General features: G+C 44.7%; 4 protein-coding genes across 6 annotated transcripts; 1 reads left to right on the top strand and 3 right to left on the bottom strand.

Moving 5' to 3' along the window:
- Positions 1 to 740: 740 nt before the first annotated feature.
- On the bottom strand, positions 741 to 10,336 carry gtf2e1 (general transcription factor IIE, polypeptide 1, alpha). Of its 2 annotated transcripts, none has more exons than XM_085374482.1 (6): positions 10,273 to 10,336; positions 9,455 to 9,766; positions 9,208 to 9,365; positions 4,467 to 4,662; positions 4,059 to 4,288; positions 741 to 1,860 (listed from the first exon to the last, which is right to left on the bottom strand). In XM_085374482.1, the coding sequence occupies exons 2-6, from the start codon at positions 9,742 to 9,744 to the stop codon at positions 1,415 to 1,417; spliced, it is 1,320 nt and encodes a 439-aa protein (XP_085230608.1). In that variant the 5' UTR covers positions 9,745 to 9,766; positions 10,273 to 10,336; the 3' UTR covers positions 741 to 1,414. The 2 variants fall into 2 exon arrangements, with proteins under 2 accessions (XP_085230608.1, XP_085230607.1); XM_085374481.1 differs by having other exon boundaries at positions 10,193 to 10,336.
- A 184-nt stretch (positions 10,337 to 10,520) lies between these two features.
- On the top strand, positions 10,521 to 13,890 carry rabl3 (RAB, member of RAS oncogene family-like 3). Its single transcript, XM_085374081.1, has 8 exons — positions 10,521 to 10,573; positions 11,193 to 11,284; positions 11,703 to 11,832; positions 11,919 to 12,033; positions 12,128 to 12,278; positions 12,648 to 12,719; positions 13,286 to 13,324; positions 13,416 to 13,890. Exons 1-8 carry the CDS (start codon positions 10,528 to 10,530, stop codon positions 13,470 to 13,472), a joined length of 702 nt encoding a protein of 233 aa, XP_085230207.1. The 5' UTR covers positions 10,521 to 10,527; the 3' UTR covers positions 13,473 to 13,890.
- Positions 13,891 to 13,931: 41 nt separating this feature from the next.
- LOC146616684 (granzyme B-like) lies at positions 13,932 to 15,112 on the bottom strand. The gene is made up of 4 exons (XM_085374082.1): positions 15,067 to 15,112; positions 14,787 to 14,931; positions 14,301 to 14,448; positions 13,932 to 14,204 (listed from the first exon to the last, which is right to left on the bottom strand). Exons 1-4 carry the CDS (start codon positions 15,110 to 15,112, stop codon positions 13,932 to 13,934), a joined length of 612 nt encoding a protein of 203 aa, XP_085230208.1.
- Positions 15,113 to 20,769: 5,657 nt separating this feature from the next.
- Positions 20,770 to 22,093, bottom strand: LOC146616685 (granzyme B-like). 2 transcript variants are annotated; one of them, XM_085374646.1, is made up of 5 exons: positions 22,048 to 22,093; positions 21,768 to 21,912; positions 21,446 to 21,593; positions 21,019 to 21,273; positions 20,770 to 20,922 (listed from the first exon to the last, which is right to left on the bottom strand). In XM_085374646.1, exons 1-5 carry the CDS (start codon positions 22,091 to 22,093, stop codon positions 20,770 to 20,772), a joined length of 747 nt encoding a protein of 248 aa, XP_085230772.1. The 2 variants fall into 2 exon arrangements, with proteins under 2 accessions (XP_085230772.1, XP_085230771.1); XM_085374645.1 differs by having other exon boundaries at positions 21,446 to 21,586; positions 21,752 to 21,912.
- Between the last annotated feature and the right edge of the window lie 3,372 nt (positions 22,094 to 25,465).

Genomic DNA, 25,465 nt, shown 5'->3' on the forward strand with positions numbered 1-25,465 from the left:
TGTTTTCAACATGTTACCATGGCGATCAAAACCCACCACCACCGCAATGAAAACTCTGATTTTAGGCTAAATTTACATTTCTAACCTGGTACAGAGGACGAGTGCACAATTTCCATGAAAGCAGCTGTCACCGTGGTAACTGATGCTGAACGCAGCCCGAACAGGAGCGGCTTATCAGAGTGTTGGTTTAAAATCAGCAGGAAGTGCCGCGTTCTTCTAATTCACATTAAGTTTTAGATGAAACCAGATCACATGACGCAGGGTTTTACGTGGGTAAACTGACAAAGTCAAACGTTATTAAAACCACTGAAGCCCAGGTAGAGTGACAGGTGTGCAAAGTGCACGTTTCCACTTGGTGATGAAGAAGCTTTATTCTTACCTGCTGCTGAGCCTCTGCTGAAACTGCAGCTACGGCAACACAGAATAAATCAAACAAAACGTTTCCTCTGTCGACAAAGCAACTCCCACTTCTCGTTTTTAGCCTCTGCAACAGTAACAAGCTGGAACATGTAAAACCCAAGATTAACACTGCAGAAGATTGTTAGTCGCTTTTCTTTGTGGCATTTGTGCAGTTTGCCGTTCAAGTTTTATGACCTTTACAGAAGTTTTGTCATCTGATACGGTCACTGGCTGCAGTAGGCGACACTCACAGGGATCATTCTGAGTATGACATGTGAAACGCTCCGAGCTGGAAGCACTGAGCCTAAAGACGTTGAGAAACACCACAGTGATGACACCGCCCCTGGTGACAGTAGACAGGAACAACATGATGGTCAAAAAGTATGTTTATGGTATAAAGACTCTCCTCCTTCACCACAGTATCTTTTTATTACAGACTGCTCCAAAGAAGCAATGTTTCACTGTTAGCCACATGCTCCGTCTGCCTGAGACCAGTTTTTAAACGTCCCGTCTGTTAACTTGTTTCAGACAAAAAGAAGAAGTAAATCACAGAACGTAAAGCCAGCTGCTTCGTCCTCGCAGGTTCTTCAGTTCTCCATCAGTGTGCAGCTCCAGCACTCACACCTCTACCAGTTCTCCAAGCTCACTGCTGCATGTGCTTGTTTGCAGAAATCTATTTTCCTCGTCCACGAAACTGAGCGCTGAAATTTACTGAGTAAAACACCTGATACATTTAAACGGGACATAAAAGAAACAGGCAACAAGATTCAAACTAAAGACAAAACAGTTGGCACTGTGCAGCTAGGCAGCTCCTTCTGGGGTTGTAGGGCGGAGATTTAAAAATACTTGGGTCAGAATACTACACGGGGGGGGCAACACTGTCGGAGTACGTCCTCATTAATGGAACGAAGAACGCTGAAGCAGGCTGAATACTTGAGCAGCATGATTAAACGAGCTGTGTGCACAGACATGCCCACTGACACAGCGGAGTGAACCCACGCTGTGACCGACTGGTTCAGAAGAACATGTCCTGGTACAGGTTCTGGCCCATCTCGATGTAGGCCTCCTTCTCCTGTGCAGACATCTGCTCCACCAGCTCTGGCCTCTGGCTCACCTCTCTGTACGAGAAGGGCCGGCCTCCCACCATCACTGTGGGCTCATCGCCCACTTCCTCAAATTCATCGTCGTCCTCATCATCCTCCTCTTGGCCCCGATGCTGCGCGGCCGCGGCAGGAGGAGGACCCGGGGGCGAGTCGTCGTCCGACTCGCTGGTGTCGCTGTCTGAGTCACTGGCGTTGGCAGAGGTGAGAGCCCTCGCAGCGGCGCTGGCTCCGCCTGCACCGGCGCCTGCAACGCTCCTCTTCTCGTGGATTAGCAGCGCGCGCATCACTTCCTCGTTTTCATCTACCTGACTGGTGCCAGGACCAGGCGCTCCATCCTGGGCTCCAGGTACGCCACCACCTGTGAAAACCACATTAAGATTAGATCACATTCTCATTTTTAGCTTAACTCACAACTTCAACACAGCTCTGCTCTTCAACCCTGTTATTCTGCATCCGTGTCATGTGGTAAGGTAACCATGGGGTCGAGATTTATCATCACATGATGCAACTTCTAACCAATCCAGGACATCTCACTGGAGCGTAGGCTGGATGACACAGCACCTGCACGGTTTCTTGGCAGACATTCAGTGCTGCCATGTTTCATCACAGCAACGCAAAAAGAAGGCGTGGCCTGGGACAAACAGCTGCAACACATAAACGTGAGATCTCCAAGAACGACCGATAACGACATTAATCCGTTTTAAAAGAAATTTGCTGGCTTCAGAGTGAGTGAGTAAGTTCTTAGAAACAGGTTTCTTTATCGATACCTGTTCCAGGGTAGGTACGTGCTCTGTGATTGGTCTACACAGATGGGAAACTAGATGAACAGAAACATTGGCTGAGGATCAGCGGAGCCTATCAGAGAGGCGGGAAACCACGAGTGGTAATTTCTTCTCCTACTTCCTCCCAACTTGCTGAAATCAGCTCAGACGAGCTAAACTGCAGTTGCTATGCCAACCACCACCTGGCTTAACGTCATCTTGGCGTTTCAACCGGCACAATGCTAAAAGCCTGGCAGTTCCACGGTGGGCAGTTGCCCCCAGGGAAGCCCTCGGAGCTCTCTAACGAATGGTAGCGCACCGTTTCAGTTTCGGCGTGCGAGCTCGAGCCCAGCCTGACTTTATGTAGATGTAGCAGGTGCCACATCCCCGCTGATGTCAAAGCAGGCAGAGCGGATGACGTCAGCCAGTGAGTGTGGGCTGAAAGAGCTGCTCCATCTTTAGAGCCTGCACCCACAGGTGCACAGCCTCCGACACCAGTGTTCAGTTTTCACCAGCTGAAGCTCCGCACGCTTGACTGAAATCATCAGAACAGCCAAGGTGCACATCCCCACCAGCAAGCACAGAAGACGCGCTCGTTCCCTCTCAGCAGCTGAGGACAAAGAAGCTCCACATCTTCTGTTTTTTGATGCATCGTATCAGAATTTGGGTTTTTCTTTACACGTTCAAATGAATAAGTTGTATTTAGGAGCTGGAGTCAGACCCTTTCTTCTTTCAGTAAACCAGATCATGAAACACACGTTTACAGCTCGATGCACGCTCAGGATTTAAGCACAGGGTAAAACCCGCAGGCAGATGAACGGAGACACACCTGTGACAAAAACACAACCCACATGTCTAATTTGTAATTTCCATAAGAATGGATTCTATTATGAGTGATCCTGCCTCAGCCACTCACTAACCAAGCCCTGATTATTCCAATTAAGCAATTATGGCTCAGCGGTACTCTGGCCAGGTCTGATTGCTGCATGCCCTTGGGTAAGGATCCAATGTCATTAGAAGAAAACTTGTTGAAGGGCTGCTCTGACAGATGGAGGTAACCTGGCTGACCTGTAATAACCTGTTCCAGCTACAGACTGAGCACCGACTGAGATGAAAAGCACAAAAACGGCGCTCTCTGCAGTCCATGCAGCATCCAAGCTACCCGCTCCTGAAACACCAAACCCTCTGAGGACGAGAAACATCATTCATGATTAACGATCACATAAACAGCCGCCGAGTCTGGGAGGAAATTCACGCTGAATTAAACTTAAACTAATTCACGGAGTCGGAGATTGCAGTGCTTTAGAGTACGATTACATTCATTCATCTTCAATAACGAGCTGCACGAGCTGGAGACGTTTTTCATCCCACTCTGTGAGTCCATTTTCAAATGTTATTGTATTTAGTGAAGACGTTTAAATTGGATCTTTTTAACAAACTCTACACGAGAGACAAAGATGAGAACGGTGTGCTGCAGCTTTTAGATCTCACTCTGGGTCAACACACCTGAATCACACGATTAGTTCATTACCAGGCCTCTGGAGAACTTCACGACATGTTGAGGAGGTCACTCAGCCATTTAAATCAGCTGTGATGGATCTAGGACACATCTAAACCTGCAGGACACCGGCCCTCCAGACCTGGAACTGGACACCCGCTCTAAACAGTATCTGTTTATGTTTAGTGTGTCTGAATATAATGACTGAGCTACAAATGAAACAACCATCACAGAGATGTCACAGACTCGTTGATCCGCCTCAGCTGAGAGCGGCTGCAGTGACAGCGCTGTACTTACGGTTCTTGAGGACGTCCGGCTCGTTGTAAGCGCCCTGTACGGTGCTCTGAGTCAGCCACACCGGCCTCTCCTTTGGCGCCTTGCTGTCGCCAGCCTGTTTCTGCTGCTCCTCCTGGTCCATGTTGATGACCACGTTCTGGGTGTACAGATCAGCGTACGTCGATCCTTTGTTCGACCAGGCTTCGCGGTGCGGGCCGCTCGCTGCTCCTGATGCTGCAGCACGTTCTCGGCTGCAGGAAAGAGTCAGCGAATAATATTTACAGCTAAGTTAACACGATTAAGTCTGAAAAATGTGCCCAGTTCACTCGTTTCGGTTCCTCCTGTGGCTACAGACAACAGCTCACCACAGCGTAACCGCTAACTGCGGTGAGCTGTTCGGACGAGTGCGATGCTGCGAGGCAGACTGACCTCTGTTTGAGAGCAGGAATCTCAGCAGGCTCAGGCTCCAGCAGCTCATGGGACAAGTTCACGTCCTCGGTTTCACGGAGCAGCACGTAGATGGGCTCGATCTGCTCGTTGAAGCGCGCCACGAGTGTCCTGGCGTCAGGACAGACCGACTCATCCTCTTCTACCTCCGTCTGGCAGAAGGTACAGCGAAATGTACCTGCAGGTGAAAAACAATCATTACAGACCTGCCTACAGGGCGCTGCATGGACCGAACCAGCAGAGAAGTTTAGGCCCCAACTACTTTACATACCAGCTGATATATCACAGGAAGTGAACCTGCTGGTTGCCATTGGTGCCATTTGTGCTCTGATTTTGGTGATTTATAACCAATCGGGGTCAGGCTTGGTCTTCATGGAGGCTGGGCGTGGTTGTGTCGACACAACAGGAATAAGAGCGCTGACAGAGACTCTTGCATTAAACAGGAAACGCCTGCGAGGGAAACTGTATGCTGTGCGCACCACACTTGCTTCCTACCATTAAGAGAAGGGCACGCTTCGACCATCTGCTTCTCTGGCCGATTTCAGCTTCAGTAACGGGAGCCGTGCCAGCAGCAGCGCAGAGCTCACGCCTGCTTTATGTGTATGAGAGACCCCGAAAACTACTATTACAACTAAAGCACCTCCAGATTAATGCAAATGAAGTGAACAGTTACAGCTGAGGCTGCTCAACAACTGAAAGGCAACAGCGTCTCATTAATGTACAAACTGTTGTTTGTGCATTTAAGATTAAAGTGGTAAATACCTCATTAAGATCTTATTTATCCTCGATGTGTGCCAAGCGGCACCAAGCTGAGATTACTGGAAAAAATCATTACAAAGTAAATCACGTAAATATGATTAATACGTTCATAATGGTCTGGCACTGGTCTCTGGCTCAGCACTGAAACATTCTGCTTTTCCTGTACAAAGGTGGAGAACATGTTGGCCGAAGGTGAGGAATGAGCACGTCAGGTGGAGTGAGTGGAAAAAAGATCACGTGTTACAACATTCACGGCGCGCTGTGAAAACAGAGCTGCAGGGCTTCGGCTCTCCTTTGTGGGTCAGAACGAGCTGGAAGACCAGCAGTGTCGTGTCCGATCCTCGTGAGGTTACGCTGAGTGTTGCTGGCCCGACAAAAACAGCCCATCAAACTACCAGCAGAGCTGCAGGTACCCGAAGGCTGAACCCTGACCGAGGCAAAGCAGCAGAGACAGGAAGCGGTGCAGAGGAACCGTGAGGCGTGTCATCACAAACACACTGATGGCTCATTTATCCAGAGTGACGAGACTGCACATCTATTCTGTCCCATTTGTGTCTTTTCTTAGAGCTCGATCATTTAAACTAGGGCTGAACGATTATGGAAAATAATCTAATTGCGATTTTTTGCCCCAATATTGCGATTGCGATGCGATATGCGATTATTTTTTAAGGTCTTTGTCTTCTGTATTATTAAACAAAGACAAGCAATACATCATATAGTATGGCCAATACTATATTACATTAATTTTAAACTGTTCTTTCCTGGAAGACAGACCTCTGTTATGATGACATGAGGTGATGCATGAATTGATGACTGACATTTTTATTTAACTTCTTCAATCACAACAGTATATTTGAACATACACAATAGTTTATTTTTAGCTTACAAACATCTGAGCATAAAGTGCTGACAAGGAACCCTGGTGTAAACATTAAAATGAAAGTCAGTACAATGTGCAGATTGCAGAAATATACATAAACAAAATCAGTGGCTTTACCACACTCAGTTTTTCGACATCTGTGAACTACTAGACAGTCATTCAATTAAAAAATAATATTAAATAAATAAAACTAATAAATAAAAAATACACACATCTTACTGATCTCTGCAGTCAGTAACATTACACATAAAGTGCAAACATAATAGCAATTGTATAAACACACACACAAACACGCCTTTAAAGTTTAAAGGCGTGAAATTGGACGGTCTAGTTCTGATTAGCGTCACCGCTGTCTCGGTGGAGTTTAATAAACTCGGCCGTCTGCTTCTTGCTATCTAAAATATAACCAGACACTGGTGTAAATTCTCGACTGTCTCATACTTCTGTTTAATAAGTTTTCTGTTTGACGTTTAGTCAGCTGTGTGAAAACCAAGGAGGAACCCACCCGGGGGATTAATAAAGTTTTATTTTATCTAATCTAATAACTTTAATCTCAGCCAAACCGATTTACTCACGAACAAACAAAACACTGAAAAAAGCCCAACAATAACATTTTTAGGTTGTCTAAGTGACTTATATATTACGTTTAACCCGAGCAGCGAAACTCCGCGGTGATCTGAAAATGATGTGCCGGGAGTTGTGCCGTTCTCGGCCGCATCAGTAACCCTCGAGCTCCCGGCTAGCTGTCGAGCTGGTGGGTAGCAGACGCCTCTGAAAACGTCGAAGCACTTTTGCAAATATGGGATATCTTGATAAACCGAGCAGATATTTGATGTTTACACAACTACTTTCTCGCCTGAAAATATGTTAAAAGTTTATTTTGTGACCCAGAAAGATTAGTATGAGTAATTTTAAAACTTAGTAGCGGCCGCCATTGCTGGAAACTGGAGTTTGGCTGGGCCGCGCTATGAATTCTGGGATATGGTAGTAATTTGGACAGCCTTCGTTGCGTCGCTGTGACGTAATCGGTCTACAAATGCGGCCTCAGGAGGATGCAGCCCATGAATTTGGACATGTCCAGAGTATAATCGCAGCCTTTGCGGTTAGAAAATTGCACTTGATCATGTCGCGATATTATCGCAAATGCGATATATCGTTCAGCCCTAATTTAAACACACCCACATTTTAACATAGTGATTCTACAGTGAATCAACCTGACAGCCAACAACATCAACTATTTACAACATTTATCCCAGTAAACCACAAGTACTGGACAGAATTATTCACTGAAAATGAGAAACCATCTTTAATGATTTGTTGACCACTCCTGTGTGAGTCCTAGAAGCCGAGCCGGATGGTTGGCAGTCAGCGTGGTGTCACAGCTTAAAGCTGCCGCAGTTTATGAATGAAAACAGCTCACAAACAAATACAAACCTTTGCAGAGAGAGCGCAACGTGGACAACGTTTCTAATGCAAATCAGGATTTTTAATGCACATGTTGGCCCTGCGACAGACTGCCGACCTGTCCGGGGTGTACCCCGCCTCTCGCCCTATGACAGCTGGGATAGGCTCCACCCCCCGTGACCCTGACAAGGATAAGCGAACGAGAATGGATGGATTTTAGCAAACACACATACAACCCAGTTCATCAGTTCTGGGGATGTTGCTTCAATTTCTCTAAAACCAAATTCAAAGAGAGGCCATTTTCCCAAAATGCATTGCATCCTGTGTAATACAGTAATGTGCACTGCTCGGAAAGGAAGCACTTTAAAACATCAGATCAGAAATAAAATCCTGCTGGATATCTGCACCGAGCTCCAACAGCAAAGTGAGAGTGGCTCCAGTGTGACTGCAGGGAGACAGCAAATGTTCGGGTAAGGGCGCGTACTGACATCATCATGGCCGCTGTAAGTCATTGATTACCAACTATTTAAATCTGACGTAAAAGTGAAGATTCTGGGTTTTTAAAGTGCACAAACTGTTTCATGGTCACCTACGTTTGGTCTGTGTCATTCAGAGCTCATCATTATGCAGCATATGCAAGTATGTGTGAGGCTTATGACTCATCCTTATTCAAATAACAGACATTTAAAGTGAACTTTAACATGGCAGAATGTTAGCGTACGACTTGGAGCTTATACAAAGCCACGTACACGTCATTAGCTTCAATGGCAGTCTTTTCATGTCCACGTAGCGCTGCTAACAAAGTGCACTCACACACAGCTTTAGAAGTAACTCTGCATTAAATGGACAATGAACAAAAATTCATGCTTCTATCTCTATAACGTACACGATCCTCTGTTCACACTATAGTTTCATTAGGAGGAATTGTCATTAAATGTATCCTGCTATGTGCTGTTACTGCCATCTAGAGGTGAACTGAGGAGCACACAACATAATGGAAGTGCAAACAAAAAACAACACATCAGATCACAAAGTGATCCTTGTATCAATGAAATACCGAAGTCTTCATTTAACTTTGACAAACTCATTTCTGTACATCCACTGTGAATCACTGCCAGTCGTGAGCGCCTGCCTCGCTTTCCCCACATATTATATCTCCAAACATTTTCCAGATAAACTGAGAGCCAGATTTACCAGGTTGGGATAATCACAGAGGGGCAAACACGTCCACAGAGGGAGAAAGTTCTGCATCTATTGATTTTTAAAAAAAAGATGAAGAGTGTCGTCCTCCCTCCTGCTGACACTGCACGTCGAGTTCAGTTACTTTATGCTTGGTTTTAAAAACAAACTACTGAGGAGCAGAAATATGTGGGGCCTTGCTCCAAACCAAAGGGTTTAAGACTCAGTGAAGATCTACAGGAAAGAGCCAAAGCTGAGGCACCACGCTCACCGTTTTGAGCCGTCCACCTGCACCAAATACTCAGAAAACGACAAGTTTCTCTGTGCACGCAGCATGCTATTTAAATATATATGAACTCTCCCCGCCCGCGGTAAAGAAGCTTCTAATTAATTATTCATCCCATAAAAGCTGGACTAAAGTCCCGTCAAACTGCCAGAATGCTTTCAAAAATCCAAGCGTGTTGAATATTACAGTATAGCAGCACTGGTCTGCACCTTTACCTGTCATAGGGTCGAAGAGTTGGTTGGCCTCGAGGTCGGTGAAGGTGGAGAAGCAGCAGGGACACCGGAAGGAAGCGCGGTTGGTGGAGTCTCGCTCATCTGTCTCAATGCGTCGTCGCATGTGATCCAGTTTATACTTGACCACATTGACCAGTACCCTAAAAAGATGTAAGACAGAAATAAGACTACTGAGTCTAAAGTGTCCAACACACACACACACACACACACACACAGCAGAGATTTAAACCTGTAATTAATGAAGTAGTAGTTGTGTCTCGTTGTCTTGCCATCGGGCGCCGTCTCCACCCTCATGCGGCACTTCACAAACTTGTCTGCTTTTAGGGTATTGAGTACTGAGCGCAGCTGCTTGCGGTCATACTTGAGCAGCTCCAGCATGTCCTCCTCACGCACACATGGGTTACGGATCAGCACATCCAGCGCCAAAGCATGCTCCAGGCCATAAAAACCCCTCACGACCTGCTTGGCCAGCCGCTTCAGAGCTGCGGGGACCTCGGTCAGTACCGCTGGTTCAATCATCTTTGGGTCTGGAGAGAAAGAGCTGCAGGGCAGAGTGCGACAGCGGGGAGAACATCAGGAAGGCAGGGATGAGGAGCAGGGCCAGAAGAGTTATCCAAGTATAAAACTTTAAATTTAAGAGGGAAGTGTAAGGTATACTAGAGCACATTAACCCAGTAGGAGAAAAATCCCGGCCGCGTTATCGATGTCAAATCATCAATCACAGCTAGCGTAGCTTAGCTTAGATCCAAACAAAGACTAAAACATAATGCATCCGGTTTGCCGGTGTTATTGTACATTTTAATGTAATACACCACAATAGAAAGACGGCGTGTTAATAGTTTACCGGTCATCTTATTATTTCACACTTTATCTTTAATAAAAGCTCGATAAAGTTACTTTTATTTAAATTAAGCGCTAACACTGAGTTGGCCTGCAGAAACCCGGCAGGCGTTAACGCGACCCTTACCGGTTATTGTTTATGTGCCAACAGTCATCTCAGAGTCACACACACTGACGTTAACTCACAAAAACACCGCTAAAACTCACTGAACACAAACGCACGTCACGGTCCTTTAGCTGCTGGGTTAGCCAACATGCTTCACTTCTTATTTTGAGACGACGACGACCCCGGAAATGAAAAATAAACCCGGGCCAACATTTCAGTTGGCCCGGCTGCACTAAACTGCACCCATAGAAGCGAAGAAGCTTGAGTGACGGGCATGTTGGCGAATAGCATGGCTTTGTTTTCATGGGGCGTGGTTTTAAGAACACTGTTTACTTCCTGATCGCGTCTATCAAAAAATGGCCTCTCTTGACAGGGTAAAAGTGTTGGTTTTGGGAGATTCCGGTGAGTTATGAACTATTTTCACAAGCAAAACCTTTACTACTGTCTGCTGTTATTTATAAGGACACTTGCTTATTCTGAACGGAACTCGCTCACTTATAAAACTCTTAATCTTTAAGTAGGAGACCGACGCTGTGGTCAGTTTGCTGCTGTGGCAGTTAAAGCTACGGATAAACATCACGTAACACACCTGTCATGTCTAAGCTCACGGGTAATTTTCACAATAAAGGTACATCGGCGAGTGACGCTGAATTTTAATACCCGTCATTTTTACATCGGTCACTTTGCGGCAGGTGGATGTAAGTAGAGTGTTTGGGTGTGAAACGATTCCACATCAAGAGTTTAAATTCCACAGAAACACGTTTTGCCGAATCAGAGAGCCACACCCTACAGATCATTACGGATACTCACTGATGTTGTTCCGGAGATGTGCTCTGCTGGAAGCCGAGTCTGTCGTAAACTGACTCGATGTTTCGGTGGAGGTCAGTCTTCCAGTCAGCAGCAGCTGTAGAGTCTATTCATAATTTAAATCCATTAATATCGATCAGCTACACAAAAATGTTTAACCTGCTGTGCTTTGCATCAGCTCCTTTTATCCAGTATCATTTTGTGCTCTTTGCAGGGGTTGGCAAGTCTTCCTTGGTCCATCTGCTATGTCAGAATCAAGTTTTGGGAAATCCATCGTGGACTGTTGGCTGCTCTGTAGATGTGCGGGTAAGCAGGTCCAGCATCTTCTACTTTACAAAGCCCTGCTGGCCTTTTATTTTAAACTCGTATAAAACACGACAGAACACACTAACGAGAGGGAGACAGGTGTAACGGTGAACCTGAAAGGAACAGGTGCACAGGTTTAAATACCAGGGTGTCAGGGGTGATCTGTGACAGAAGGATAGCAGCAAGAGTGAGAGGGCAGGTAATGAGGCCTGCTATGATGTATAGTTTGGTGACTGACAAAAAGATAGGAGGTAGAGCTGAAGGTGTTCAGGTGTTCGGTGGGAGTGACCGGGATGGACAGGTTTAGAAATGAGTCCATCAGAGGGACGAGGCTGGGATGGTTTAGGCATGTGCAGAGAGGTAAGAGTGAGATGGCGCCCGATGAGCTATTGATGTCGAAATAATTATTCTACTCCAGGTTCAAGACTATAAGGAGGGAACCCCAGAGGAGAAAACCTTCTACATTGAACTCTGGGATGTTGGAGGATCCGTTGGCAACGCCAGCAGCGTCAAAAGCACGAGAGCAGTCTTCTACAACTCGGTTAACGGTAAACACTTACAGACAGATCTGAAAGCATTGATTTCATCAGTGACGTGTTATTGAGACATGCTCTTCATGTTTGGGTTCTTTTAGGAATTATATTGGTCCACGATCTGACCAATAAGAAGTCCTCTCAGAATCTGTACCGTTGGTCACTGGAAGCTTTGAATAAGGATTCCTCTCCAACTGGAGTCATCATTTCAAACGGGTGAGCAGATCTGTGTGTTCGACATCGCCCGTCTTCATTCAGAATAATAAACAGAAAACATGGCTAATGTGGAAGCTTCGATATTTGACTGCAGCGACTATGACAGAGAGCAGTTTGCAGAGAATCCGGTGCCTTTGCTGTTGATCGGGACCAAGTTTGACCAAATTCCAGAAAACAAGCGCAGTGAAGTCCTCACTCGGACGGCTTTCTTGTCCGAAGACTTCAATGCAGAAGAAATCAATCTTGTAAGTCGCCTCACTCTGCTCTACGAGCTCTCAGCTTCAGCTCCTTTAAACCAATGAATCTGTTTCATTCATTGTTTATCTCTCACATAAAGCACAACTCATGTTTAGCACTCATAAAAAAGGAAACTAGACTAATGATGAAAATAAAGCGGCGATTCACACACTCACACACCACCTACGTTTTTCAGTCAAAAACAAATCCTAGTTCGCAACAATAAAAACAACACATGTATCATAAACATCACAGCATCAGTAAGCTCCTCTCTGTCCTGTGTCTGGTCCTCCAGCCTAAAATAAAACATGTGGAAGCTGCTGTGGTCAGTTTCACTGCGGGAGCTGAACGCTTTTGGTGTTGTGTTGTTTTCCCAGGACTGCACCAACCCCAGATACCTGGCTGCAGGCACCTCAAACGCTGTGAAACTCAGCAGGTTCTTTGACAAGGTGAGAGCTGTGAGCTGCGTCACTGCGGTCTGTCAGGCAGGCCGTGACTCAGGCTGCGTCCACACTAGCCCAGATTGATTAGGGTTAGGGGGGAATGTTTTCAGATGAAAACGCCGTTCCGGCTCTTCGAAACGTCGCGGCAAAATGTGGAGGAAAAGCAGCGAGTGTTTTAAATGGACTCACAATGAGGTGGAGTTGTTGCTGCGAGTAACACAAAAGTACAAAGTGGCAACAGTGAGTGAGAATTAAAGAATTCTTTGTTGCTATCTTTGTTTAATTAGTCACATGACTGCATCACATGACTAACATGCGTCATCATTTTAGAAAGTCTCTGTTTTCAAATGTGTGCGTCTCAGTGTGGACGGGAGGCCAAAACGGAGAGACGAGGTTGCGTTTTCAAACAAAAATGCATTAGTGTGGACGCAGCATCACACGCGTGTGTGCACCTCCGTCTTTGTGCTGCGGTATTTTCAATCATAGACCTGGAGGATAAATGTCTCACATTAATGGGAGTCCTTTCTCTTGATGTGTACGTGTGTTCTGACTCGTATTAAACCTTTCAACAGGTAATAGAGAAAAGATATTTCACCAGAGATCCCAGTCAGGTCAGTTTGTTTTCTCTTTTTTCTGTCCAGTCAGAGTCGTAGCAGTTTTGGTAAAAGGTTGAAGGTGACCTGTTTCCCACTTTCTCTGCAGATGACTGGCTTCACAGACAGAAAACGGTTCAACTTCAAAAGTTTACACTATGACTGAGACCTGTGATCAGACCCCGCCCACTCAGACACGCGCTGGAAGTGAATCTAGAAAAGTTTATAAAAGCTGGAAATGACATGTGAAGAAGGTGCTGAGGACAGAATGAAGAGGCACGCTTTGAGCTTTTTATTACACCATCATGAATGAGACCACACATTTTTAGAACATATGCTTTACTGCTCCTCTGACTCGTGCATCATTCCTGCTCCTCCATTGTTTGCTTGATCCACGGGATGAAGGAGCTGACTTTAGTATAGACATGCGGGTACTGTGGATTATTGCAGTCCTCTGCCAAGGTGAAGGCTGTTATACCCTGAGGCTTTGTGTTGCAGATAAGTGGCCCACCGGAGTCTCCCTACAAAGAAAGACTTGATTGAGCGATCTGTGTAAAGGTTGCACATTTTACATGAATAAAAGACTAAACCTGTATTTGAGTTATTAGCTGCTGGGCTGCTTTTGTTATTTCGTTACCTGGCAAACACCTCCGTCCCGTCTGGTAAACTTGGTGCATATCATGTGACCAGAGTTAAAGTGTTTTTGCCAAATGTGTTTGCACTCAGTGCTGAACTGCATCTTCTCTGTGGCTTCTTTTAGGACATTTGAACGAGATCCATTAGCTCTGGTTAGTCCCCAGCCGGCCACAGCACATTTAATGTTGGCGGGTGTTTCCCCGTTCTTCTTAGGCAGTCCTATGGTCCTCACGTACTTATTCAGCGTGGCGTTCTTCTTCAACTGTCAAAGAGAATCAGTGAAAGTTGCTCCTGCATCAGTTCAACACATGAACCCAGTGCACAGGGAATCAGGTCACTTTAAACTTTTTCACTTTACCTTCAGTAACATGATGTCATTGTTTAAGTTCCCAGTGAACCCTGGATGAGCGAAATACTCGTCCACTTCGATGCGTTGCTGAGTTCTCTCTTTCTTGGTGATGTCGTGTGCTCCGAGCACCACGGTGCAAGAACCCCAGGTCTCATTTCTGAACAAGAAACACAAAGTTCAAAGAAGCGTCTGCAGTCGCACTGATACTACGGATGGTGTGAATCATAATATCGACACAAATGAAGGTCCATGCAGTCTTCTCAGTGTGTTGCAGCGCTCCACCGTTAGAAAAATGACTCCCAGGAAAACTGTGGTGGCCCATCACTCCACACAAACACCTTCCACTCATTTATATGTAACTTGATGGTGTGTCCTCAGTATCACAGTTCAGCTGTGATACAGTTTTATCACAGTGACTGCTGATAGAACAGCAGCAGCTAAAATAACATCCTTTTTTAAAAACAGTTATATATATACACCATATAAAAAGCGTACTTGCAGTGAGCTGCAGTCAGAACAAAGTCCCTCTGAATAAGGATCCCTCCACATGAATGTACTCCCCGATACTGGACTGACACCATGTACGGTCTGGAGTGGGGCTTTGCCTCCCTGCCACCGACTATGCCGCTCTCAGCAGCCCCTTACAGGAGAGCAAAGGTCAAATCAAAACAGCGACCACAGAAAATTCTTCATTTTGGCCTTTAAAGAAGTGGGAAACTGTATTTCAGCGCAGGTCTAAAATATCCTGTCATTGAAACTCTGCCAGTCTTCTTACCTGTGAGGGAGATTTGCAGAAAGACGTAAAGGATGCAGCAGATCATGGTGGGACAGACGCTGCAGGCTTGCAGTGACCCCCCCACTCCACACGTCTCTTTTTATAACACGCCTCCCACAACAGAAACTTTGTGGTCAGAAGTTTCTGCACGGATATCACACCTTTGTCTGCACCGCTGCATGTAACAGGTGGTGGTGCATCACACACCTCCAATCATTTACCAGCAGAACATTATTTCTGTTTTCAGGATGAATTAGAGTCTGGATCATTCATTTATTATTATTATTAATTCATATTTTCAATTATGTATATAAATATATCTAAACACGATTCAATAAAAGGACGAAATGTTACGATGCAGTGCTTCATATACAGAAGGTCTTGAGGGATTGCTGCTATGAGGAAACTTTACCAGCGGGACATCGTTGTGTGCCTCAACTTCACAGGCTGTTTCGGTCTTTTATCACAAGCTGTTCTGCCATTTTTTAGTTTCTCTTTACCTTCCTTGGTTGGGTTTAGAGATTAGGAATCTAGTCTGGATTGTCATATTAAAATTTTAGGACACATCGTCAGTAGTGGACGTTGGATTCCTCGGGTGTTTTGGCCATTATCACTAGACACTCACCCAAGGAGGCCCTGTCACTGGTTTATGTTATAATGTTATTTCTCTTCTTCTTTCTGCTGTTTAGTTTTCTACAGTTTATTTTATCAATTCACCACAAAAGTTCTACTTATCTCTTTCATATTTAAAGAGCCTCACTTCTTCAAAGGGATAGAAAAGGTGATAGCAAGAAGTAAGACAAAAGAGACAAGATAGGAGCGAGGAGAGCCGGAAGGGGGGCGCCTGATCTGGCATCCCACACCTCCCGCCAGATCCTGCTGTACGCTCTGCCTCCCAGAAAAAGGGAGGAGCAGAGGGGAGAAGAGTGAAAATTCTAGTGTTGGGCTTTCTATGATTCTGAAGCCCCCTGTTGAGGCAGGCCCACCACGGGTTGATCAATCCTGGGCGTGTCTCGCGGTTAGCTGACTGCCTTAGCTGCACGAGTGATGTCAGCCCTTTTTAACAAAAGACAAATGCTGATGGATACTGACGCTCCTCTTGGTTGGTGAAAGGTTGAGCAATGATGGATTTTCTTTTGCTCTCAACTTTCTCGGCTACACACCTGAGGACCTGGTTGTGTCTCCATGTGGATCTGACCTGAGTACGGCTGGTCCTACAACCATCCAACATGTGCTTGAGTGGCTGGTGTCCCGATTCTTTCTTGATGTGCTGAGAAAGAACAACCAAAACTCAGAGCAGGTCCAGTCAACAACAATGATTTATTAAGCACATGCATGGGGGGATGTACACAAGACCACCTTCTGTGTCGATCTCCATAGAGGAAGCACACAGGCTCCACTATTTTAAGGGCTGAAGGGCTAAACCTGCCCTGTCTGCATAAGCAAAGTTTATTATCCTGCAACAGTGACAGTTAAGTTCAACCCCTTCTAAGGCACTCATGTTTGCACTTCACTTACAGTCTCAATGCTCTTTCACCCCCAATCTGTTTCCTCTTATTCTCTTTTAGCAGAGTAAAAATAGGCAACGTTCTCTGCAGGTCTGCACAGTTTCAGTCTGGCTAAGCATTGCAATAACCTCTGATACAGTTTATCACGGAAAAACAAAATCCACAGCCAATAAGCACTAGAGAATGTGTTTTCTTACATCTTACTCTGACTGTCACTGGGCAGGCGTGTGCACTGTTACAAGCAAAACACTTCTGGTAATACCCTATAATCCTGCACATTTCATTAGCAGCTGGATTAATATGGCCTTTGCTAAAATATTACTTCATGATATATTCTCCACCTTCGAAGAAAGTCACAATACAGCTGACGCCGCTACTCCCCTGCCAGCTCGGCCGATCTCACCTCCAACAACGGCATCATGGGTGCGGGGCCTTCCAGTCCCGCGTCCATGGCCCTTGCTATCACCCTCTCGGTCAGCCGTCTGATACAGGGAAGGCAGCAACAGCTGCACGTGACCAGGATAACTATAAAGACTGTACACAGGGGGCAGGATGGGTCCTTTCCAAACCACAGCTGCAGATTTATTGGGGAAGGCAGCACATCGTATGTCGCTTGGATGAAACGTAGTCTATTAGACCCATTCCCCAGATTTCACTCCATGAGAGTTTCCTCTTTCCCACACTCTCCCAGTTCATCCAGCGACTCTGCTTGGCCAGCGCTACGGCTCTGGCATGTCTGACTGTTTCCTCCTGCCGACGCACCTCCTCCACCACCATTTTTCAACCTTCGGTTACAGATGCCTGTTGCCACCGAGGTGTTACTGCTCCAAGACCAAATCCTCCTCTGCCCTGCTGGACGTGACCCACCACGTCACGACGGTGAAGAGCAGATTTGGCCTGTAGCACAGATGTGGCCGGGGTCTCGGGAGGCCGTAAGTGACATCTCAAGCCTCACTTTTGCACATTTAATGTCCTCCACCAGACTAGTGATAGGCAATGACAGTATAGAGTCCAACACTGCTGAGGCATTTGGGAAGTCCGAGCCACGTGCTCGCGTAGGAGCTCACCAGCCTCTCCAGTCGATTGGCATGACTGAGTGAGACCTGATACGTCGTCAGTGGCCGCAGTAGTCTGGGAGTGCAGTGTTTTAATCTGGCCGTTAGCCTTGTTCTGCCGTGGTTGTTCAAGTTGCCAGGTATCATATATTCATATTTTCAATTATATATAAACACAATATATTTTATACTGTCTGTGGTTTTATGAGACCCTGAACATTGGTCCTGAGGGTTTGTCTCATCGGCTGCCTGTTGACTGCATGTGCTTTAAAGTAAGCCGTCTGGGTTGGTGGTAAATACCCGAATGGAAAGTGTGTGTCAAGGCCAAATTAACCACAGTGCACACAAAGGTGATCACACCTCTCACTGTGAACCTTACACACATTTGTGCCACTCTATTCTCTCCGGAGCTCGCTTGTTGTTTCTAAAGAAAAATGTCAGTGATGTGAGATGGACATGAATATACAGAACATAATGAGCAGGAGATCTATCTATCGATCGATCTATCTATCTATCTATCTATCTATCTATCTATCTATCTATCTATCTATCTATCTATCTATCTATCTATCTATCTATCTATCTATCTATCTATCTATCTATCTATCTATCTATCTATCTATCTATGTGTGTGTGTTTAATATATATACATAATAGTCATTTCTTCAGTAAACTATATTGTTTTCAATAATTTAGCTTTAAATTACTTGAAAATTATATATTTCCACAGAAAAGCCATAAAATTGTGACGAGTATTTGTGGTTTCTGTGGAATTGGAGGCATTTTCTGCAAACAGTTATTAGTTTGATTCTAAGGAAAAGTTCAGTGATGTGTGGGTGGACATGCATGCTCCAGGAACATGACACCCACAGACAGACAGAGCCTTTACCCATCAGTGGGAGGAAGATGATGAGCACTTTCAGCAGCGACACTGCTCCTCTTCCTCTGGGCGGTGTCAGTGTGGCGCCATCCACAGGTCAAACCTCAACACTGCACCTGATCCAAATGCACAAGTTTTGCTGGGGTCAGTGTCACTGCTGGTACCTGGACCCTACAGAGGGTGGTCCGACTGCTCCAAGATGTCACATCAACACGTGCCATTCCCAGGTTTACGGCGTCTCTCAGCACAATCTCAGGATCAAGGAGGAGGTTCCAGAGCCCAGCAAAACGACCTGCAGCAGACGACTGGTGTGAATGTCTCCGAACAATCAGAAACAGACTTTGTGGTCACAAATTTTGAAGCCATCCTGATAACCTTATCCCACCAACGATGTGGTGATCCAACTTTTTTCAGTGTATTTAAAAAGATCCTCTGGAAAAGATTAGAATTCTTGTAAATGAGTTCAATACACAAAAGCACATGAACAGCAGAAACATACATTTACAGATAAATAATAGCAGAAAAGCAAAGTGAAGCGAGCCCCAGTCAATTGTCAGTTTTGCACTTTGTTCTGATTAAATCTCCGTCCCTGGTGTTACATAACCTTCTGGCACATCCATCACTCTCCGAGCTGTTCCCAACATCAATCATTTATTTGGGTCTTTTTTAACAGTTTTAAGACCAGAACTCTGGAAAACGATCAAACATACAGCAAAGAGAAAACAATTCCTCTTCCTGACAGCTTTGTCGGGTTCGCTGTCAGGGGTGGGCTACTATACCCGTTAAAGAAGGGTTTTTCACAGTTTTGGCAACTGCAGATGGGAAACAAGTGTCCCAGGTGCACTCTCAGGCAAAGTGTGTTTACTTTATGGGGTAGAGATGGATGCTTCACCACCTGCTGGCAGCAGAGAGGCTCCCAGCTGCAGCCCAGCCCATACTTGTGAATAATATTTGATCTAAAGATGTGGATCTTGGGATTTTAAACATGCAGGTTAAAAGCTTATCAGTGTGGTTCCATTTATATAAACACTCCAGTGCAGATGTACAGAGAGAGGATACGAGTATATATGATTACATAGCGTATATGTGAGTATATGTCTGGTGCACACAGGTATATATGTCATAAACATCCACAACAACTTCCTGAGGGCCCGGCGTCCTCTAATAGGCCCTTTGTCTGTCTCCTGTCTCCATGATTCTGGATTTAGTGTTGGAAAACCTGAAGACAGTCCTCCCTGGAATCACAGTGTCCCTCAGTTTGTTAGTCCACCTTCTTCCATCCATCCCTCATCATCACATCTTTGTTTTTGGTTAGGGTTTGTGTTTTTAAAAATCTATTTTCCATTTTGTTTGTGTCACAGTTTTGTTTTCATTCAGTTTAGTGTCGGTGTGTCCCGGCCTGGAAGGCCTTACCTTCTTTCATTTATCCAACCACACTGTTAGTTTCTCATGTGTGTGTTATTGTCTGCTTGCTTTCACATGTTTCCCAGTTTTGAATTGTTCCGTATCCGAGGTGTGATCCCAGGTTCTCCTGTTCTTTTCCTCTGACCTTGTTCAGCACTGACAAACTCAAAGGCTTTAACACGTTTAATGGTCGGCTGGTAAAAACTACCCGAAAAAGAAAAATCTGCAAAATCTGAACAAAACTGAAAATGTGGATGAAAAATGTATAAAGAAGAAAATAAAATTTAAAAAACAACATGTTAAAAATCAATTAATTTAAGAACAAAAAAGAAAAATATGAACACTTTTAATGGTTCTTTGATATTCTGTGCGAAGATCAATGATGCCATTGATTCAGCCCCACAGGGCCCACCCCACAGGGCCCACCCCACAGGGCCCAGCCAGCCTCAGAACCAAGCCCGGCCGTGCACACACACACATAAACGACACAAAGACGCACATGCACGCTCGCCCATCTGAAGTGTGGTGAGCAGAGCAAAGGGAAAAAGAGTCGTGACAAGAGTCTCTGAAATGTTGAACTTATTTTATTTTAAAAAACAATTTAAAAAAGAGATTCTGGGAGGCCAAAAATGTTTCAAGCTTTATTATTTAGTCGTTAACAAGAGAACCGAGTTTAATTCACCTCAGTTCAGCTGTGACAAAACTACAGTTAAAGCAAATGATTGGTTTGTTTTACCAACACAACATTGGTTTAGTTTCACTTCTCTCGGTCATTCAGGACACTTCTTCTTTTTTATTCAAACATACAGACGTTTCACATTAACCATGTTGAAACTAATGCCTGAAAAAAAATCCTTTATTTTTTCATTGTTTCCTTGATCCAGGGGATGAAGAAACGGACTTTAGTGAACACGTGGGGGTAGCTGAGATCAGTGCAGTCCTCTGGTGAGGTGTAAGCTGTTACACCTTGAAGCTTATTCTTGCAGATGAGTGGTCCACCAGAGTCTCCCTACAAAACAGGCAACAGAAAAACTTCCCTCAGTCAGTAGCAGTTATTATTCATCACTAAACGTTCAGTAGTTAGTCTGCTTCACATGTGACATACCCGGCAGACGCCTCCACTCTTTTTGGTAAAGTTGGTGCAAATCATGTGATCAGAATTAAAATATTGTTGCCAAATGTTTTCACAGTTAGACGTGGCCTCTATGTTCTCTGTGGCTTCCTTTAACACATTTGAGGGACAGTCATGAGCTGTAGTCCATCCCCAGCCTGCCACAGCACATTTCATGTTAGCTGATGTTTTTCCTTCAGGCAGGCCGATGGTCTTCACGTTCTTACTGAGTTTGGCTTTCTTTTTCAACTGTGGACACAGTGTGTTTGAGAGAGCAGTTACTTCCTGATTTTAGGTTAAAATAATATCTCCTACCTCACTGCATAATGCAGCGTGACAGATATACTGCCAACAGTGCTTCACAGTGAGGTTAGCCCAAATATTCATTTTATTATGAAGCTTTAAACACTCTTAGTTTTACCTTCAGTAACATGATGTCATATTCGTATTGTCCAGTGAACCCTGGATGAGCGAAATACTCGTCCACTTCGATGCGTTGCTGAGTTCTCTCTTTCTTGGTGATGTCGTGTGCTCCGAGCACCACGGTGCAAGAACCCCAGGTCTCATTTCTGAACAAGAAACACAAAGTTCAAAGAAGCGTCTGCAGTCGCACTGATACTACGGATGGTGTGAATCATAATATCGACACAAATGAAGGTCCATGCAGTCTTCTCAGTGTGTTGCAGCGCTCCAACACCGTTAGACAAAAACAGTTATATATATACACCATATAAAAAGCGTACTTGCAGTGAGCTGCAGTCAGAACAAAGTCCCTCTGAATAAGGATCCCTCCACATGAATGTACTCCCCGATACTGGACTGACACCATGTACGGTCTGGAGTGGGGCTTTGCCTCCCTGCCACTGACTATGCCGCTCTCAGCAGCCCCTTACAGGAGAGCAAAGGTCAAATCAAAACAGCGACCACAGAAAATTCTTCATTTTGGCCTTTAAAGAAGTGGGAAACTGTATTTCAGCGCAGGTCTAAAATATCCTGTCATTGAAACTCTGCCAGTCTTCTTACCTGTGAGGGAGATTTGCAGAAAGACGTAAAGGATGCAGCAGATCATGGTGGGACAGACGCTGCAGGCTTGCAGTGACCCCCCCACTCCACACGTCTCTTTTTATAACACGCCTCCCACAACAGAAACTTTGTGGTCAGAAGTTTCTGCACGGATATCACACCTTTGTCTGCACCGCTGCATGTAACAGGTGGTGGTGCATCACACACCTCCAATCATTTACCAGCAGAACATTATTTCTGTTTTCAGGATGATACAAAGAGCCTGGAAGAAACTGCTGTTGTGATTTGTTACTATGTAAATATGACTGAACTGAATGAAATGCTACCTGATGCTCCCTGACACACACATTTTCTACTCTTGTGCTACTTGGGTGGTGCTAAATAACTGGATGGAAATGTGTATGTAGGTCATGTTAACCACAGTGCACACAAAGGTGATCACACCTCTCACCATGAGCCTTACACACTCCAAAGCTTGCTCAAATAAAATGTTACAGTTCTGAGAAGCTAGTGTATACTTTAAAGTTTTTAAATGAAACAACTTACTGAAGAATTTTACTGAGCTTGGTGACCTAAGAGGTGATTGCTTGATGTCTTTGCAGGTCTATTTCCTATTTTCTTTCCAGGCTTGTTTAACATGTAAGTGATCAATCATTTGACCTCATGTTTGTGCAGCTTTGGCTGCATTTTAACTTTTTCTCCTCGGTGCAACGAGGACCAAGATGAGCGCTGTCAGAGCTACAAACCAGGTGAGCTCCAAAGGAAAAGTAATAGTGATCAGCAAACCTGATTGGTCAGGATATATTCAAACTGGAGTGTTTTTTTCTAATGTTTGCTCGACGTTAGTGAGTGAGACTGGGCGGTTGCTGGTAGAGGTGTGAGGTGTGTCTGCATGTTGAGTTTATGGTGTTTCTGATGTCTTTGTGTTGTAATGGTTTAGTTTTTTGTACGTAGTTTTTAGTTTAGTTGTGTTTTTTCCTTCTAAGTTACTCCCAGCCCAGGTTTCCTGTCCTGTGTCGCATCCTTGCGTCTCGTCTCTCTTTCCTGTTTACACTGCCCCTCCTCGTGTATTGTGCTGTCATATATGATCCCTTCCACCCTCCCTATTCACCTTTATGTCCTTATATTGTCTCAGTTTTCCTCTGTCCTCACTCAGGCGTCGTGTTTGTGCTTCCCTGTGTTCTGTGTGTTCCTATTATGATGTTTTGTGAAGCTTTTATTGAAAAATGGTTCATTACTCAAAGCTTTCCAACACAGTCCTCTCTGCTGACCTCTGCTGGACAAAAATATGAAGAGCAGTTTGAATCTACAGCTTATAATGAGCTGCTTTGTCATGATTGGCTGCTCTGCAGAGCTTCTGGCTGATGTGACGCTTTGATCTGTTGTTTTGGGTGAAAGCATGACGTTCTGTCTGTTTTGATATAAATAATCTAGATCCGTGCAGAAACTTCTGACCACCTCGTTTAAACATGTCCCGTGGTCTGGTCTCCTTTTGCGTTTGACTTCTTGATGTTTTTTATTAATAAAAATAAAAAACATACTATATATAACAATTAGGGGTGCAACGATATTCGTATCGATATTGAACCGTTCGATACAGTGCTTTCGGTTCGGTACGCATATGTATGGAACAATACAAAATTTTTAATCTATTTTATCAACTTTCCTTCTGACGATGCTGTCTGTGTTGAGCGCTCAGTGGATCTGCGTTCGACTACTCCGCCTAGGCTGCACTGTCGAGCGCAGATTCACTGAGCGCAGGGCAAGCTAGCAAGACAGAAGCTAATCTTGTTGCAACATGGCAAATTGGACCTCCCCCACCCTCATTCAGATCTGGTCTTTGGAACTATTTTGGTCTTCATGTGACGTATGACCCTGAAGGTAAGCGCGTCATGGACTAAAGTAAAACAGTATGTTGGATGTGCCACGCAATGCTCAATTACATGGGTGGGAGCTAGTGTGTTAGCGCAGTTAGCTCGTTAACATGTTGACGCCGTCCAGCCCCACGCACGGGGCGATCCGCGGTAGCTCGTTAACGGAGATTTGCCGTGTTGTGGCGTTAACGTCATTTCAGATTAACGCTGACAGCACTAGTGGGAACACAACGAATATGACTGCACATTTACTCCGACAGCATCCTAGTGCAAAGACAAGTGGAAGCAGACAAAAACAACAAGCAGCATGCTACAAACTTTACCCGAGTCATTTAGACAGCCGTTAGCACAGGATTCTCCTTATGGGGACCTGATATGTTTAATATGCTGCTGAGAATATAGCCCAGAAGAAGCGTATAGTAGAGCTTTTATTTTGAAAGAGCCATTTCTCTGTAATAAACTCTCTTTTCCAAAGATGAGTGATTCCTCCATCAGATAGATTATTTTTTTATTACTTTGTTGTTTCAGCAACATTAAATTTGAAAACTACTTTTGAGTTAAAATATATATTTATAATTTTAATAAATGACAAATTAAAAAGGCATGAACATTTTTTTGTATCGAAAAAATATCGAACCGTGACACCAAAGTACCGAACCGTGAATTTTGTGTATCGTTGCACCCCTAATAACAATGTACACCACGATCTTACAACAGGCTGTGAGTAATGCTTGTGCTGTGAGGTCCCTGCTTTCATCTGATTATGAAATAAACAGGTATGTTTATATGTGCTGTAACTTCTATAACTGTAACTATATGTACTGTGTATTTGTTATGTACATGTTAGAGCTGGGAGCAGAAGCAGATAAACTGGTTTTTATTTACACTGGACCTATACGCACATACATACTATATATACATATGGGGATGTGTACATGTATATACTATATATACACCTGCACTGGAGTGTTTATAATGGAACCTGCATGCTTAAAATCACAAGACCCAAACATTTAGGTCAAATATGATCCACAATTATATTAATGAAGTTTGTGACTGTTAGGTTGAAATTGTTAAATGTTGTCATTGTGTTACTTAAATGTGTAAGTCTTGGTTCAAACTGTAGGATCAAAGACATTCCTTTGTTTCTGACCCCTCCCCAGCCTGTTGAACGTGGGGGAGGCTGCAGTGTTTTATTACAGGCACATCCTATGTGAGGGTTCTGTTTTCTTGTTTAGCAAACTTCCTGCCTTTATGACCCTTTTGGTGAGCAGGTCACACAAACACACCCCAAACACACACACACACACTCACATGCATATGAATACACACACACACACACACACACACACACACACACACACACACACACACACCTAGTGCCTGACACCATAGGGGTTTTTTACAATGGGTGTTTGTGTAAACTGTGTGAGGGGAAGCAGATTCTTTGGACTCGTTTGACACCAGGGCAGAGGACTGCTGCTGTCCGGCTCCCTTTGCTATAGCAAGTAAAACCGATCGATTGCTGTTCGTCTTGCTTCGTT

Source organism: Diplotaxodon limnothrissa, linkage group LG16 (genome assembly GCF_057381915.1).
Source record: "Diplotaxodon limnothrissa isolate DT_005_m linkage group LG16, D_limnothrissa_male_GT1.1, whole genome shotgun sequence".
NCBI lineage: Eukaryota > Metazoa > Chordata > Actinopteri > Cichliformes > Cichlidae > Diplotaxodon > Diplotaxodon limnothrissa.